The following is a 19,544-nucleotide window of genomic DNA, read 5'->3' on the forward strand; positions in this document are numbered from 1 at the left end:
GTGTTCAGTCTTTCTAGTATTCAGCACTGATCTGTTCCTGTATCACATTATAAACTTTGTGGTACTTTATATATTTCTGTATACTAAGAAAATACACAGGAAACACGTGTAAATCATGTGATATGTTGTCTGTTTCTGATGAGAACATAAATCTGTTGCCACAATAGAACAATACTATAAATTTGAATTTAACTTTGTTGGTAAAATGACACATTGTGAACCACTGCACGGCTAAAATGAGCTCTTCTTTGTTTAGAAACAATATGTATATGCTAAATGTCTTTAAAGAAGCAGCCGTTTCACCACTCAGGGGTTTTTGTTTTTGAAAGCAAATTGTTTTATTGGCATATAAAACTGTCCCCCACCCCTCTGATTTCATCAGCTGGGGAACAATGATATAGTTTGATGTGGTTTGTTGTGAGATTCCATGTTGGTTTTTCTCCTGTCCTCCCCAATATTTTGAGTCACCAGCCGCCACTGATATAACTATATATATATTATATATGTTCAGACGCGGCGCTAGAGTAAATCAATAGGACGGGCATTTGATTTTCATGAGGGGGCACAATGCATTGTATATTTGTTTAACCTGTTATCAAACAAGTTGAACACAGCTTTGGACGGAGGATACACAGACCCCCGGTCCTTGTGAAAGAAAACTGAATAGTAGGTTATCATTTTATAAATCTTTTGTTTATATGTTGCAAATGTTTTTAAACTGAGGGGTCAGTGGTTGTTGTCAACTGAATGTGATGTAATGTCATTGTCATTTTGGTATACATGCTGGTGAAGAAATCCTGCTCCTAGGCTAGTTGAACTCTTGAACTTGTTTCTATCTGAGGGCTGCTTGCTGACCTCTGGGGTTAGCTAGAGATATCTTTGTCTTAAGCCTGCTGTTTTAGAGACTGTGTGGATCATGAGGTATCTAGACAAGCTAAAGTTGAAGGATGTCCATGTTTGAAGTTATTGATTGACCATGAGGTCTCTGTTAGATCGTATGACCATACTTGTTTGTAAGAAGGTGTAACAGTTTGTGGAAGTGTCTATTAGGGACCAGACTGTTTTAGCTTTCATTCTGGAGAGGTATAAAGCTGTCTGGTTTGGGTTAACAATCTTTAGAGAAAGGGCCGGCTGAACAACATGCTTTCTCTCCAAAAATACAAGATGATTGTATTTTTGTTTGTGTTTGGACATTTGTATAATTGTTACTGATGGTGTGATGGATTGTACAGCGTCTACAACTGCGTCAACAAGTAACAATGTTTAATGCTTTCTTTATGTCTCTGTGTGGTTCTTGAGCAACAATAAAACATTTCCACAACATCCTCCCGCCAGTTAAAAAAGAACAAATTTAGTCTTTGCAAACAGAAATGATGTCTGTGTTAATTTGCATATAGAGCGAGGAAGTGAGATCCGAATAACAAGTGGTCACTAAAGACGGATGTTAATACCAGGTGTAAACAGACGTACTTGGAGCTGTCCACTTGTGATCGGATCACCTGAGACACATGTTAATACCAGGTGTAAACAGACGTACTTGGAGCTGTCCACTTGTGATCGGATCACCTGAGACGGATGTTAATACCAGGTGTAAACAGGGACTAAGATGCAAGGAAAAGAAGCAAGTGAGGGAAACGTGGATGCAATTTAAGAGACTTGAGATGCAACCAAGGAAACAAAGCGAGGAGAGAGGAAACGAGAACATTTGTTTTTAGAGACATGAGACGTCCTTTCCTCTGAAGTGTCACATGAAGCGACGTCCGTTTCTGATGACGGCGGCAGCTGATCACAGCTGATCAGCTGTCAGTCAGTTTTAACAGCTGTAGAAACTTCTGATTAATACTAATAAATGTTCACAGTTATCACTGCAGCAGCTGTTTCCTTTCTGCAGCTGTTACCTGTTTAACAAACATAAATAACAACCTGCATTCTGCATTTATACTGTAAAATATAAATGTGTTGAACTGTTATTATGGATCAAATTAAAGTCAGGGAGAGTCTGTCTGTCAGCAAGAAACAGTTTAATGGAGGAAATAACATCATGAAAAGACAAATCTTTCTAATAAGAGACTTGAGATGTATGTGGGTGCTTTTCATTAAGCTAACTCTATGCTTCCTCGCGTCCTCTCTCCTCCGTGACCCGGATATCGATGTCTCTCCGCCATCATGGAGGATCTTCCGATCCCTTAAATGCACCTGGAGGAGACGAGGAGCGAGGAGAGAGGAGGCTCCTGGAGGAGCTTAGAGCCAGGAAACACAGGTGTATCCTAGTGGAAGTGTTTCAACGGACGGCAACACCCCTTTGATCCAAAGTGTGTATTGATTGGTCAGCTGATCTGACGGGACAGTAAACAGTCGGCTGTTGTTGTAATACAGCAGATCAGGAAACTACCTGTGGAGAAGGAATGAAAGCACAACAGCAGCTGATCATAGCCTATTTATTTATAAAATAAAGATGACTGAATCATGAATCAATCATTAAAACTTTCTACTATTTCTCTTCATGAGGCAAAAGGCTTCTCCTTTCTTCTTCTGTGTTTCAGAGCGTCTCGGCTCCTTCAGGAAAACATGACGTCACACAGCTGCGTCTCCTATAAAACCATCCTGAGCCTGAAAAGCACGTCAGACTTTCACAAACTAAATAAGCCACATTTTATTTAAACATATTCTGCAGGCTGCAGCTGTTTCTATTGTTCCTTTATGTGGGTTCTGTTCTTTCAGTAATTAACAGGTTTAAATTGTCTGTTTGTGTCTCATTCTGTGACAGACAGACGCTGCTATAGATCTATAATCAAATGATTAAACACTGGAGCAGTTATCAGCTGTTTTCCTTCCAGCTATCAATATGTAGAAATGATTAAGTAACAGTGTAAAGTCTTCATTCATTGTACATGAATTTTAAATGCAAACTTTAGAGTTTAAACTGTTACTTAGTCATTTCTATTGCTGACTTATTCATATTTGACATTTAGGGTGAAGTGCGTCATGACAACTTGTCTCCTCAAAATGATGCTGGAGTGAGCGACGACGTCCCGTTTGATAAATTAAATTCCTCCGTCCTCACGTCTCTCTCTCATCCTCGCTGGGAGAAGAGACGTGAGTGAGAGAAACCAGGAGACACGTTAGCGTAATGAAAAGCATCCAAGTATCCCAGAATGCATTTCACACCAACCGGCAGCGATGGCGGAGACTTTGAGTCAGGCTAAAAGCTGTTGTAACTTGAATTGTAGGATTATTAATATGTGACTTTATTAATTTTTAATGTTTTCAGGAGGGAAAGTAACATGTAGATTCCAACATGTGGCCAGTTTATCCCAGTAACTCCAGTCTGTAAACCTGCTGGGATGTGTTTGGATGATGTTTGGACCAGCCGCTCATCTCAGCTGCTAGCAGCCCGACTCCTGAGATGATCGGCCGGTCAACATGTGGTCATCCCGGGGAGAACATGATCCATGAACTGATCTGCAGCTCTTTGCTGATTCACCGCTGGCTCTAATGTCTCCGCAGCATTTAGATATATGATATAATTCCTTCTGGAAGATAAATGTTGGTCTCACAGATGAAATCTAACAATTGTAGCTGCAACATTAGTTTGTCTGAATGTAAAGTGAAGCTTCATGTTTTTACTGGACAGAACAGCAGCGCTGCCTCTGGAGCTCCACATGTACACATATCACCACATTTACACACATATACATGGATTCAAATGAACAGATTCATTTCATTTATTTTATTAAGCTACATAACAGTTTAGATTTTTATTATAGCTACATTACAGACTGAATAACATCATTTACTGCATCTCTCTGTCAGTGAGGTTTTTGTTTTGCGAGATAAAAAGTGTTAGTGGAGCTTTGAGTTGAGATTATTTTGTCACAGTACAGTCAGGTAGGTGTGTTGAAGCTGAGCTGCTGCTGTTCCAGCTGCAGAATGATCTACTGCGTCCTCTCGTCCTCACAAGTTTGTACTACTGAGTCCAACTTGCCAAGTCTGAACTAGCAAGTACACAAGTCCCAACTTGGTGTATTTGGTATTGAGAATATATCAAGTACGTCATATATAAGATATATGCACATATTTTTTCCAGCTGGCTGAGGAGACTATTATGCATGCAAGCATAGATTGTACTAAATATGATCAATAAAGACAATATATGAAGGAAGAACTCAGGAAGACTGGACTTCAGGAGCTCAGTGTTCAAACTTTAATGAACCTGCCAAGTGGGTGCAGCAGTAGTTTTCTTTGAGTTTATTAGACAGTCACAATTAATGTGTAGGATTAAATCTCTGGTCCACACCCCGGAGCAGAAGGTGGCGGTAATGCACCTAATACGCTGGTTTATAAACCAGAAAGAAGATTTTTTTTCCAAACAGAGTGATACCTCCTGTCAGCCGAGGGGTTTCCTATCTGTGCAGCCGAACATAGCAGCTCCTCCGCGGACTGTTTCACCCTGACGGTCCCGGTGTTTCCTCCGCAGGCTGCACTTCACTCAGCTGCCCGACAGACCCGCTGCTTCTTCCCGCTTTAACCTGAATAACAAACCGGGGCTCGGTGCTCCGGTTGGATCCACATGGAGAGCCGAGGCTAACGTTAGCTGAGAGGCTAGCAGGGCGTTAGCCGCAGCATGTTAGGAAGCACAGCCAGCTAGCACAGCCAGCTAGCACAGCCAGCTAGCACAGCCAGCTAGCACAGCCAGCTAGCACAGCCAGCTAGCCTCAGAGAAACAGAGAGAGTAGTTGGCAGTTAAACGTTTCTTTTGGATTTAAGTGCATTTAGAGGCTAAATGATTTAGCAGCAAGATGGACGGTGGATAAAGAGGAAGGGTGGAGTAGAGAGAGAGAAAGAAAGGTAAATAAACGTGCTAGCTAGCTAACGTAGCTAATGTTACTGATGCGTCATCATCGTCTCGTCAATGCTAAAGCTAATTAGCATATGTAGTCTAGTTAATGTGGTCAATATTATTATAAAATTCATGTGTTTTGGTGAAAGTTTCAGTGAGTGAGTTCATACTTTGAGCTGATAATTTAAAATGACTGAGACAACACAACGTCTTCTGTCACTATTCAGGCTGCTGTCATTTGTTGGAACTTAAAGATGTGTGTTATTTAATGTTTGTGTTGGTTAAAGGACTATTTGAACCTTTGATGGGTAACTGTTAGTGTATATCAGTAAACTGAGGAGGGTGTTGTGCTCTTGCTTGTTTCTTTTTGAAGGTGTAGAGAGCAGCGTTGGTGCCACAGTAGTAGTAGTGTCGTCTCCCTCCTTAATGATATGTACCTTTGGTTTTATTTCAGCTTCATAACACTACATTGTACTAAGCAGCTGTTGGCTCATTAGTTTGTTATTCACATGCACTAAAATTCAGCAGAATGCAGGAAATCAAGTCTTTGTAAGTAAAGTTTTCCTAGTGGGGACCCCCAGACCCCCCGCTGATAAACTGGTCTGACTGGAGCTATATATCCCAGCCTGAATGATTTTCCCAGTCCGGCCCTGCTGTGTAATACTGAATATAGTTTATGTCACAGCTTTAGCGTCTTCACCATAGTAACGGTGGCTGAGGATCATGGGTAGGCTAATGTAGCCGCTTCCGCTATGGTCCAAAACTGACAAGAAAACTTGGTCACAACCTTTCATATTGTTGAGTTATCAAGGACGCCTTCATGTTTTATGTTGAGAAATGTTAAAGATATTAAAATCAACAGTGAGGAAAATACTCATACGCAGCACGTCCTCTCCGGTCCCACCAGACTGCTAATATTAGAATAAAAACATGAAAACAAGGATCAAATCTCTTGATTAAATGTTGAGTGATGTAGCAGTTATAATTTAAAAATGAAGAACAAATGAGAAAAAACAATCTAGCCTCTGAGCTCCCGAGTCCCAACTGACAGAAAAAAACCTGCTGCAGGAACGAAACCTGCTTCCACCTGAAATACATTAGTTTGAAAATCCTGCTGACTGTCACCAAAAAAAAGGAAAAATCGTCTCAATGAACACGAAGAGATTAAATTTAGTGAATATTTCACTGATTACTGTGAGACTGAGACAGACAGGTGGACACTCTCAGGTGAGGACAGACAGGTGGACACTCTCAGGTACAGACAGACAGGTGGACACTCTCAGGTGAGGACAGACAGGTGGACACTCTCAGGTGAGTACAGACAGACAGGTGCACACTCTCAGGTGAGGACAGACAGGTGCACACTCTCAGGTGAGTACAGACAGACAGGTGCACACTCTCAGGTGAGGACAGACAGGTGGACACTCTCAGGTCAGGACAGACAGGTGGACACTCAGGTGAGGACAGACAGGTGGACACTCTCAGGTGAGGACAGACAGGTGAACACTCAGGTGAGGACAGACATGTGGACACTCTCAGGTGAGGACAGACAGGTGAACACTCAGGTGAGGACAGACAGGTGGACGCTCTCAGGTGTGGACAGACAGGTGGACAGTAAATCAGCTCAAACTCTTGAGACTGCAGGTGATTGTCAGCTGTAACCATCATGCAGGAATGTTCCACCTGTGTGAGAGGAAATAACTTGTCAGTCGTCCAAAGATTGTTGAGGAAAGACAAACAGAAACAGGCGGTTTATCATTTTCATGTTAGTGTGAATCAGTTTAAACAGTCCTGTCATCTGTTCACAATACAAACTGCTGAGTCTGACAAGAAAACGTCTCATTGTTGACATGATTTGACTTTGAGACGCCTGTTTCTGATTGGCTGAATGTAGCTGCTGTCGATAGTCGTGGTGCGACGTGATGTGATGGACGGTTGTGTTGCCTAGCAACAGCAAAGCAGCTCAGTGTGATGAGGATCAGAGCTGCTTTTTCTAGAGTGATGTCATGTCCATGTTTGCATGCTGAAAGAGAACGTGCTGCTCTGACCCCCCTCCTCCTTTCAGGCTGCAGCCTGCTGGAGTCCGATGGTTGACACCAGGTCCTTGGAGGCGTAAGTGTGTTTTTCATTTCATTCATCAAAACAAAGCTCATTCACATCCTACTGAGGATGAAGATGATGTCATCATCAAACAGATGATAGATCAATAACTGCAGCTGTATTGTGTCTCGTTCTCTCCATCAGATTTCTGTCGACTCACACTGGATCCAAACACAGTACACAGAAAACTCAAACTGTCTGACAACAACAGGAAGGTGACATATGTGAAGGAGGTTCAGTCATATCCTGATCATCCAGACAGATTTGATGTCTGTTGTCAGCTGCTGTGTAGAAATGATCTGACTGGTCGCTGTTACTGGGAGGTCGAGTGGAGAGGAGACGTTTATATATCAGTGAGTTACAGAGGAATCAGCAGGAAAGGAGACAGTGATGACTGTTGGTTTGGATATAATGATCAGTCCTGGAGTCTGTTCTGCTCTGATGTTCATGGTTATTCTGTCCGTCACAATAAGAGATCAACATCCATCTCCTCCTCCTCCTCCTCCTCCTCCTCTGTCTCTAACAGAGTAGCAGTGTATGTGGACTGTCCTGCTGGCACTCTGTCCTTCTACAGAGTCTCCTCTGACACACTGATCCACCTCCACACCTTCAACACCACATTCACTCAGCCTCTGTGTGCTGGGTTTGGGTTTGGGTTCTGGTCTGGTTCTTCAGTGTCTCTGTGTGGTCTGTAGGAGGAAGAGTCTCCTCCTGTTAGAGAAACTTTCTCACTGCTGACCAGATAGTTCAGTCTGTACAGGATCACACACAGCTGATGGTATTTAGTACCAACATGATCTCTCACTGCTTGTAAATGTAAACATGGTTTCCACATGATTGACAGTTTGTTTGTAAAATGAATCAAATGATAAACTGAGTCCAGTTGTTGTTGTTTTCTGTTGTTAGTGTATTAGAAAGGCTTAAACTATAATGGGAATGGGATCTTTACAATGTTTAGTTGTAGTTCTTCTAGTAGTTTCATAGTAACTGTGTTACCTGATTCCTTCACTTATTTAGAGATCACATGACAAATGATGGTCAGAACAACAGGCCTCCTATTGGCTGGTTAAATGAACACCTCTAATGGTGAAGGCTGAGGCTCAGCAGCTGGAGTGTGGCTGCTTTTATGCTGCGTTCATATCATATTGGAATGATGCTAATTATGAGATTCTGACTTGTAAATAGAATTCAGGTCAACATTCAAGTGGTAATTATGAAGTGGAAAAGCTGAAAGCTCTGATATTTACTGGATATGCTGGATTATTGTCAATAACAGTATTTTTGAGCCTCATTCCACCAACTTTGTAATCATGCAGCCGTCTTGATTTGTTGTGTGACATGAACGCTGGCGAGTTGTAAACATGGGAATCTTTCCCGCCTCTACCATCCATCCCATATGATGTGAACACAGCATTAGAGATGAGAAGTCCAGGAGCTGTTGTGTGTTTCTGACATACAGGAAGTATTTAGTTTTTCTCTGGAGTGTTTATTTAGTTCCTGTGTAGAGAATAAAGTTCATGATGATCAGTAGCTTGATCAGTAGCTTCATATCTAATTTCATATAGTAGATTGAAGGTATTTGACAGTTTCAGGACTGTTTAAAGTGTCAGTTTAATGTGTTTAGCTCACATTCAGTCTGACAGCTGTTGTTCAACATCAGACACACATTATTATTCCAAGCAGAGTATTTTTATATTCTTAAAACATGTGCGGAGGATCTTTAAAGTTCAGACAGTCTGTGACGACACAACTGATGTCAGTTAAAGTCCGTTTTGATTTTTTACATCCACTGTCAAACTTTTTTGGCTTTTTTTGGTCAGAGCGACTCAAAAATGATGAGTTCTGATGGTGTTTATTGATCAGATTGATGGATTGGATTCATGTTCTACAGACACACTGAGATACATAATCAAAGTCTAAAAATACATCAAAGGAACTTTACAACATATCTGATATACTGTGTAAACTTTGTAAATGTGCATCACACAAGATAGATGATGTGGTTCAGTCAAACTGCTGATGTGAGAGTGGAAGAACAAACTGGTTTTAATGGTGACACGCTGTAAAGAGACAGTTTGATTTCTGATGGTGAATGAAAAGACTTCATATAAATATGTTTAATAAGTATGTATTTGAACACTGGTGGAGTTTATTGATCCACTGGATGTGATTATTTCAAACATCTTCATTTCTTTTTAAAGCCTAAATGTTCCTGTTTTCATGTTTTAAAGTGTGAGTGAAGCAAACAGCTCCTCCTCTGACAGGATGTGATGCTGTGAGTGAACAGCAGGTGGCAGCAGACGCTCATGTTTCTGTTCCTCCAACACTTGAGTTTCACACAGTTTATATGTTCAGAGGTGGAAGAAATAAAACGCATCCTTTACTTTAGTAAAAGAAGTAAAACTACCATCAAATACTCCTTTACAAGTAAAAGTCCTGCATTCAACAATATATTGAAGCTCTGACAAATAAAATGTAGTGAATCATGAAACAGTTGAGTGTTTCTCTCTGACATGTGGAGGAAAAGTAGAAGGTGTGCCCACCAGTCCTCCCATAACACAGTCTAACCGGTCCCAGTATGAATCTAACAGTGGGCAGACTGGTTTGATGATGGTGTGTGTATATTCAGTATCTATATGTTGTAGATTATTCTATGAAGGATGATATTAAAATATATTTAGATTTCATTATCTGCTGTTTTTAACCGTCTTGCCAAGTTGTGACTGTTGGCGTCGACTTGAACAGGAAACAGTCACAACCTGGAAAAATGTTCAAAACCTTTTTAATGGTGGAACCAGCAGAATATATTTTCATCCAGATGTTTCAAAGAGTCTTTGGCTATAGAGCTTGGTTAGAACAATGTAAAAGTGGGCTAATATTTAGATAATAAAGAGGTAATAATAATGTCATATAATGGTAGTTAATAAATAATAGCTTGGTATTAACAGTGGGTGTAACCACGGTAACAAAGGGTCAAGAAGAAAGGGGATATTTAGTGGAAATAAACCTAAAGAACAATGAGGCAGAACTAATTACAAACATCACAGTAACATTTCAGTAACTATACAGTAACCTGCTAATAATAAGGTTATATCGTGTTTTTATTTAAAACAGTAATATGGTGACATTAATGGGGTAATAGCCTGATAATAATGATGTAATATGGTTCATATTTTCTAAATATTATGGGCTACTATCAGCGTCATACCTTCAAATGACATCACAGTTCTTGGACGTCTAAATCAGTGATTATCAGATTAACCTGCTGAAATTCTTCGTCTCTCATGTTCCAAACATGAACTTTTGTTTTGAGGTAAAAGTGTAAAAATTCTTCTTTTAATGCTGTGATTTGTTACCTGGAAACACGTCTGCTAGTTTCTGTGTAATAGCCATGAATCAGTGCTGCAAAATGCATAACTACATATTTCTACTTCATTTCACGGTGATATTAGATTAAACCAACAGCAACAACCCAAACCAAGAGGCACAGTGATCACCTGGAAACACACCTGGTAGGCCTAACCCTTCCACTGTTAACACAACATGTGCTACTGTTGATGAAAAGTTCCAGAAATATATGCTGCCTATGGACATATTTCACTCATCAAACTTCAGCTTCAAACAAGCCTTTTAAAAACATGTTTTTTATTATTATGGTATTTTGAAGTTAAAGAAAATACATCATTTTTTTATCTTAGGTAACATGAAAGGAAGCATTTAGCAGCTGATTCATGGCTGTTACACAGAAACTACCAGGTGTGTTTCCAGGTAATCAATATGTCTCTTGGTGTTGGTTTCATCTCATCACAATCACCAAACATCACCGTCAAATGAAGTAGAAACTGGTAGTTTTGCATTTTGCATCTTTAGATGTGTTTCACATTATTATCTCTTTATTTTTGGCCCCTTATTATCTAATATTAGCTAGTTATAGCCATTGTTAATACCAAGCTTTTACATGTTAATGAGCATTATTACTAGCTGGTTATTATCAAATATCACCCACTATTACCTTGTTATTATCCAGCTGGTAGGTAAAGTGCTGCCACAAATTCTTCCAGCAGACACCAACAAAACTGCGTCTATGGTTCAACCTCAGTTTACTCTCACTGGTGAAGTTTCTTACTGGATTTAAACCAGTTCATTTGTTCAATCTTTATGGTTTTAATTGATACGTTTGTCAGTTGATACATATATATGTGGTTGTTGAGAAATAATAATCAATCTGTCCGTTCTGAACAGACACGTTTTGAACGGGCTCTGCACTACTTCTAATAAAAAAAGAACTGTTAACTATTATTATTCTCCATTTCTTAAACTGTGCTGGTGTGTTTTTGTATTTCAGGATTGTATTGATTAGTTTTTATGTTGAATGTGTTTCTTTATGTTTCTTTGTCTTTTAACATCGTGGGACCATGTTGGAAATACGTGTTTTCACTGTAACATGTTATCACTTGGATTTCTGTTTTGTGTCTGTAATCCATAAATAAATAAATGATATCACAAACATAACTTTGCTCCAACAAATGTTTCTATATACAGGTGAGAGTGTTGAAGGTTACAGCATTTATAAATGACTTTAAATTAGATGAGAAATCATCCAAAACAAAGAAAACTGTTTTCTCTGCACTTTATTGTTGTAACAAAGACTTTTTCTTTTAACCTTCAGTTCGTTTTTAAATAAATAAGATAAATCCAGATAAAATAACTTAATTTATTATTTATTTTCATATTTCAAACCAGGCAGCAGGTGTTGCTTTGTGTGTCTGCAGCCTGTCAGGATGTCTGGTCACAGAGGAAGGCTGTGCAGCTCTGTCCTCAGTTCTCAGCTCCCAGTCCTCTAGTCCGAGAGGGCTGGAGTTGAGTAACAAAAACCTGCAAAGTTCAGGAGTGAAGCTGCTGTCCGTTGGACTGGAGAGTCCACACTGTACATTGGAAACTCTCAGGTCAGGATTCATCAACCTGATCAACTGATCACCATTTAAACTGTGATTTATATGAATTGATAAACACCCGGACATTTTCTCTAATCAAATTATTTTCAGATCAGTTGTGTGTTTAGACCCTGTGAATAACTTTCTACTAACATATTTTCATTAGTTTTGTTCTTTCTCCGCTGTTGGAACCTGAAATACCAGAGAAGAGTTTTAGATTCAAAAACTGAATGAAGAACTGTGTAACTGGCCCAAAGTAAAACACATACAGATAAGTTATTGAGTGAACAGTGTTTTGGTAACAGTTGTAGTTTCTTTTAATTTCAGAGCAGTATCTGTGCTGGGATGATAGTGATTTTTAGTCACAATGGTGATATGACAGTGCACCCCAGCTGTTATGTGGTTAACCACCATTTAATTCTTCTTTTTTTTCAAACAACCTTAAAACTCATGATTACTGAAAATGTATGAAATAGAGTCAGTGAGTGTGAGTGAAGGAGTCAGAAATGCGTCCTTACTATTAGTTTTTATATTTATTTCCACAACCTTCAGTCCTTATATGCCACGTTAGTTAGGATTCCTGTTCTGTATTCAACTGTGAGCATCTGAGACAGAGTCATTTACCTCTGTGATGTGACGAGAAGGCCTGGCTTTCAGTCTCTGCTCTAATTCATCCCAAAGGTGTTCTATTGGGTTGAGGTCAGGACTCTGTGCAGGCCAGTCAAGTTAATCTACACCAAACTCTCTCATCCATGTCTTTATGGACCTTGCTTTGTGCACTGGTGCACAGTCATGTTGGAACAGGAAGGGGCCATCCCCAAACTGTTCCCACAAAGTTGGGAGCATGGAATTGTCCAAAATCTCTTGGTATGCTGAAGCATTCAGAGTTCCTTTCACTGACTCCGTCCTCACGTCTCTCTCTCATCCTCGCTGGGAGAAGAGACGCGAGTGAGAGAAACCAGGAGACACGTTAGCGTACTAAAAAGTATCCCAAAATGCATTTCACACCAACCGGCAGCGATGGCCGAGACTTTGAGTCAGGCTAAAAGCTGTTGTAACTTTAAAAAGGGCCAAGAAGAAAGGAGATATTTAGTGGAAATAAACCTAAAGAACAATGAGGCAGAACTAATTACAAACATCACAGTAACATTTCAGTAACTATACAGTAACCTGCTAATAATAAGGTTATATCATGTTTTTATTTAAAACAGTAATATGGTGACATTAATGGGGTAATAGCCTGATAATAATGATGTAATATGGTTCATATTTTCTAAATATTATGGGCTACTATCAGCGTCATACCTTCAAATGACATCACAGTTCTTGGACGTCTAAATCAGTGATTATCAGATTAACCTGCTGAAATTCTTCGTCTCTCATGTTCCAAACATGAACTTTTGTTTTGAGGTAAAAGTGTAAAAATTCTTCTTTTAATGCTGTGATTTGTTACCTGGAAACACGTCTGCTAGTTTCTGTGTAATAGCCATGAATCAGTGCTGCAAAATGCATAACTACATATTTCTACTTCATTTCACGGTGATATTAGATTAAACCAACAGCAACAACCCAAACCAAGAGGCACAGTGATCACCTGGAAACACACCTGGTAGGCCTAACCCTTCCACTGTTAACTCAACACAACATGTGCTACTGTTGATGAAAAGTTCCAGAAATATATGCTGCCTATGGACATATTTCACTCATCAAACTTCAGCTTCAAACAAGCCTTTTAAAAACATGTTTTTTATTATTATGGTATTTTGAAGTTAAAGAAAATACATCATTTTTTTATCTTAGGTAACATGAAAGGAAGCATTTAGCAGCTGATTCATGGCTGTTACACAGAAACTACCAGGTGTGTTTCCAGGTAATCAATATGTCTCTTGGTGTTGGTTTCATCTCATCACAATCACCAAACATCACCGTCAAATGAAGTAGAAACTGGTAGTTTTGCATTTTGCATCTTTAGATGTGTTTCACATTATTATCTCTTTATTTTTGGCCCCTTATTATCTAATATTAGCTAGTTATAGCCATTGTTAATACCAAGCTTTTACATGTTAATGAGCATTATTACTAGCTGGTTATTATCAAATATCACCCACTATTACCTTGTTATTATCCAGCTGGTAGGTAAAGTGCTGCCACAAATTCTTCCAGCAGACACCAACAAAACTGCGTCTATGGTTCAACCTCAGTTTACTCTCACTGGTGAAGTTTCTTACTGGATTTAAACCAGTTCATTTGTTCAATCTTTATGGTTTTAATTGATACGTTTGTCAGTTGATACATATATATGTGGTTGTTGAGAAATAATAATCAATCTGTCCGTTCTGAACAGACACGTTTTGAACGGGCTCTGCACTACTTCTAATAAAAAAAGAACTGTTAACTATTATTATTCTCCATTTCTTAAACTGTGCTGGTGTGTTTTTGTATTTCAGGATTGTATTGATTAGTTTTTATGTTGAATGTGTTTCTTTATGTTTCTTTGTCTTTTAACATCGTGGGACCATGTTGGAAATACGTGTTTTCACTGTAACATGTTATCACTTGGATTTCTGTTTTGTGTCTGTAATCCATAAATAAATAAATGATATCACAAACATAACTTTGCTCCAACAAATGTTTCTATATACAGGTGAGAGTGTTGAAGGTTACAGCATTTATAAATGACTTTAAATTAGATGAGAAATCATCCAAAACAAAGAAAACTGTTTTCTCTGCACTTTATTGTTGTAACAAAGACTTTTTCTTTTAACCTTCAGTTCGTTTTTAAATAAATAAGATAAATCCAGATAAAATAACTTAATTTATTATTTATTTTCATATTTCAAACCAGGCAGCAGGTGTTGCTTTGTGTGTCTGCAGCCTGTCAGGATGTCTGGTCACAGAGGAAGGCTGTGCAGCTCTGTCCTCAGTTCTCAGCTCCCAGTCCTCTAGTCCGAGAGGGCTGGAGTTGAGTAACAAAAACCTGCAAAGTTCAGGAGTGAAGCTGCTGTCCGTTGGACTGGAGAGTCCACACTGTACATTGGAAACTCTCAGGTCAGGATTCATCAACCTGATCAACTGATCACCATTTAAACTGTGATTTATATGAATTGATAAACACCCGGACATTTTCTCTAATCAAATTATTTTCAGATCAGTTGTGTGTTTAGACCCTGTGAATAACTTTCTACTAACATATTTTCATTAGTTTTGTTCTTTCTCCGCTGTTGGAACCTGAAATACCAGAGAAGAGTTTTAGATTCAAAAACTGAATGAAGAACTGTGTAACTGGCCCAAAGTAAAACACATACAGATAAGTTATTGAGTGAACAGTGTTTTGGTAACAGTTGTAGTTTCTTTTAATTTCAGAGCAGTATCTGTGCTGGGATGATAGTGATTTTTAGTCACAATGGTGATATGACAGTGCACCCCAGCTGTTATGTGGTTAACCACCATTTAATTCTTCTTTTTTTTCAAACAACCTTAAAACTCATGATTACTGAAAATGTATGAAATAGAGTCAGTGAGTGTGAGTGAAGGAGTCAGAAATGCGTCCTTACTATTAGTTTTTATATTTATTTCCACAACCTTCAGTCCTTATATGCCACGTTAGTTAGGATTCCTGTTCTGTATTCAACTGTGAGCATCTGAGACAGAGTCATTTACCTCTGTGATGTGACGAGAAGGCCTGGCTTTCAGTCTCTGCTCTAATTCATCCCAAAGGTGTTCTATTGGGTTGAGGTCAGGACTCTGTGCAGGCCAGTCAAGTTAATCTACACCAAACTCTCTCATCCATGTCTTTATGGACCTTGCTTTGTGCACTGGTGCACAGTCATGTTGGAACAGGAAGGGGCCATCCCCAAACTGTTCCCACAAAGTTGGGAGCATGGAATTGTCCAAAATCTCTTGGTATGCTGAAGCATTCAGAGTTCCTTTCACTGACTCCGTCCTCACGTCTCTCTCTCATCCTCGCTGGGAGAAGAGACGCGAGTGAGAGAAACCAGGAGACACGTTAGCGTACTAAAAAGTATCCCAAAATGCATTTCACACCAACCGGCAGCGATGGCCGAGACTTTGAGTCAGGCTAAAAGCTGTTGTAACTTTAAAAAGGGCCAAGAAGAAAGGAGATATTTAGTGGAAATAAACCTAAAGAACAATGAGGCAGAACTAATTACAAACATCACAGTAACATTTCAGTAACTATACAGTAACCTGCTAATAATAAGGTTATATCATGTTTTTATTTAAAACAGTAATATGGTGACATTAATGGGGTAATAGCCTGATAATAATGATGTAATATGGTTCATATTTTCTAAATATTATGGGCTACTATCAGCGTCATACCTTCAAATGACATCACAGTTCTTGGACGTCTAAATCAGTGATTATCAGATTAACCTGCTGAAATTCTTCGTCTCTCATGTTCCAAACATGAACTTTTGTTTTGAGGTAAAAGTGTAAAAATTCTTCTTTTAATGCTGTGATTTGTTACCTGGAAACACGTCTGCTAGTTTCTGTGTAATAGCCATGAATCAGTGCTGCAAAATGCATAACTACATATTTCTACTTCATTTCACGGTGATATTAGATTAAACCAACAGCAACAACCCAAACCAAGAGGCACAGTGATCACCTGGAAACACACCTGGTAGGCCTAACCCTTCCACTGTTAACTCAACACAACATGTGCTACTGTTGATGAAAAGTTCCAGAAATATATGCTGCCTATGGACATATTTCACTCATCAAACTTCAGCTTCAAACAAGCCTTTTAAAAACATGTTTTTTATTATTATGGTATTTTGAAGTTAAAGAAAATACATCATTTTTTTATCTTAGGTAACATGAAAGGAAGCATTTAGCAGCTGATTCATGGCTGTTACACAGAAACTACCAGGTGTGTTTCCAGGTAATCAATATGTCTCTTGGTGTTGGTTTCATCTCATCACAATCACCAAACATCACCGTCAAATGAAGTAGAAACTGGTAGTTTTGCATTTTGCATCTTTAGATGTGTTTCACATTATTATCTCTTTATTTTTGGCCCCTTATTATCTAATATTAGCTAGTTATAGCCATTGTTAATACCAAGCTTTTACATGTTAATGAGCATTATTACTAGCTGGTTATTATCAAATATCACCCACTATTACCTTGTTATTATCCAGCTGGTAGGTAAAGTGCTGCCACAAATTCTTCCAGCAGACACCAACAAAACTGCGTCTATGGTTCAACCTCAGTTTACTCTCACTGGTGAAGTTTCTTACTGGATTTAAACCAGTTCATTTGTTCAATCTTTATGGTTTTAATTGATACGTTTGTCAGTTGATACATATATATGTGGTTGTTGAGAAATAATAATCAATCTGTCCGTTCTGAACAGACACGTTTTGAACGGGCTCTGCACTACTTCTAATAAAAAAAGAACTGTTAACTATTATTATTCTCCATTTCTTAAACTGTGCTGGTGTGTTTTTGTATTTCAGGATTGTATTGATTAGTTTTTATGTTGAATGTGTTTCTTTATGTTTCTTTGTCTTTTAACATCGTGGGACCATGTTGGAAATACGTGTTTTCACTGTAACATGTTATCACTTGGATTTCTGTTTTGTGTCTGTAATCCATAAATAAATAAATGATATCACAAACATAACTTTGCTCCAACAAATGTTTCTATATACAGGTGAGAGTGTTGAAGGTTACAGCATTTATAAATGACTTTAAATTAGATGAGAAATCATCCAAAACAAAGAAAACTGTTTTCTCTGCACTTTATTGTTGTAACAAAGACTTTTTCTTTTAACCTTCAGTTGGTTTTTAAAAAAATAAGATAAATCCAGATAAAATAACTTAATTTATTATTTATTTTCATATTTCAAACCAGGCAGCAGGTGTTGCTTTGTGTGTCTGCAGCCTGTCAGGATGTCTGGTCACAGAGGAAGGCTGTGCAGCTCTGTCCTCAGTTCTCAGCTCCCAGTCCTCTAGTCCGAGAGGGCTGGAGTTGAGTAACAAAAACCTGCAAAGTTCAGGAGTGAAGCTGCTGTCCGTTGGACTGGAGAGTCCACACTGTACATTGGAAACTCTCAGGTCAGGATTCATCAACCTGATCAACTGATCACCATTTAAACTGTGATTTATATGAATTGATAAACACCCGGACATTTTCTCTAATCAAATTATTTTCAGATCAGTTGTGTGTTTAGACCCTGTGAATAACTTTCTACTAACATATTTTCATTAGTTTTGTTCTGTCTCCTGAAATACCAGAGAGGAGTTTTAGATTCAAAAACTGAATGAAGAACTGTGTAATTGGCCCAAAGTAACACACATACAGACAGTAATTCAGTTAACAGTGTTTTGGTAACAGTTATAGTTTCTTTTAATTTCAGAGCAGTATCTGTGCTGGGATGATAGTGATTTTTAGGCACAATGGTGATATGACAGTGCACCCCAGCTATTATGTGGTTAACTACCATTTGATTCTTCTTTTGTTTCATACAACCTTTAAACTCTGGATGATTCCTGAAACTGTGTGTGAAGTATAGTCAGTGAGTATGACTGAAGGAGTCAGAAATGTTTTCTTACTGTTCCACAATCTTCAGTCCTTATATGCCACATTAGTTGGGATTCCTGATCTGTATTCAACTGCGAGCATCTGAGATGGAGTCATTTACCTCTGTCACATGTTGGAGGTTTGATCTTCTTACAAACTGTAGTCAGAGCTGTCACCTGCAGCTCTTCATCTTATCAGCTCATTGTGGCTGCTTCTTCTTTTACTATTCTTTATTTAGACCTATTTTTAGCAGTGAAGAGTTAGCAGACGCTAACATCATGTTGACTAAGGTTACAAAAAGCTGGAACTGCCTCACAATACAAACCTTACTGTGGTTGGCCATTTGAATTTAGAAGTAGTGAATGGAAGTATTAAGTTTAACTCTAAAGATTACAGAAACATATTGGTGATAATAGTAATAAACACATTACCTTCCAGTCCTGTAGTGATCTTAGATCATGTGACATGTGTGTTGTTTTGTGTGTCTGCAGGCTATCAGGATGTCTGATCACAGAGGAAGGCTGTGCTTCTCTGGCCTCAGTTCTCAGCTCCCAGTCCTCCAGTCTGAAAGAGCTAGACCTGAGTTACAACAACCTGCAGAGTTCAGGAGTGAAGCAGCTGTCTGCTGGACTGGAGAGTCCACACTGTGCACTGGAAACTCTCAGGTCAGAATTCATCAACCTGCACAACTGATCACCATTTAAACTGTGATTTATATGACTTGATAAACACTTGGACATTTTCTCTACTCAAATTATTTCCAGACCAGTTGTATATTTAGACCCTGTGAATAACTTTCTATTTCTATATTTTCATTAATTTTTTTCTGTCTCCTGAAATACCAGAGAGGAGTTTTAGATTCAAAAACTGAATGAAGAACTGTGTAATTGGCCCAAAGTAACACACATACAGACAGTAATTCAGTTAACAGTGTTTTGGTAACAGTTATAATTTCTTTTAATTTCAGAGCAGTATCTGTGCTGGGATGATAGTGATTTTTAGGCACAATGGTGATATGACAGTGCACCCCAGCTATTATGTGGTTAACTACCATTTGATTCTTCTTTTGTTTCATACAACCTTTAAACTCTGGATGATTCCTGAAACTGTGTGTGAAGTA

The 19,544-nt window shown here is 38.7% G+C and overlaps 2 protein-coding genes across 2 annotated transcripts in view; both read left to right on the forward strand.

Moving 5' to 3' along the window:
• LOC137196203 (NLR family CARD domain-containing protein 3-like) overlaps nt 1–19,544 on the forward strand; it is a 69,913-nt gene that overhangs the window by 12,342 nt on the left and 38,027 nt on the right. The window lies entirely within an intron of this gene.
• LOC137196262 (ribonuclease inhibitor-like) overlaps nt 1–19,544 on the forward strand; it is a 43,180-nt gene that overhangs the window by 9,352 nt on the left and 14,284 nt on the right. The window contains exon 4 of the mRNA XM_067609134.1: nt 18,916–19,089. Coding sequence (XP_067465235.1) covers nt 18,916–19,089 — 174 coding nt within the window. The remainder of the gene's footprint in view (nt 1–18,915; nt 19,090–19,544) is intronic.

The sequence above is a fragment of the Thunnus thynnus genome, chromosome 13 (assembly GCF_963924715.1).
Source record: "Thunnus thynnus chromosome 13, fThuThy2.1, whole genome shotgun sequence".
Classification (NCBI taxonomy): Eukaryota; Metazoa; Chordata; class Actinopteri; order Scombriformes; family Scombridae; genus Thunnus; species Thunnus thynnus.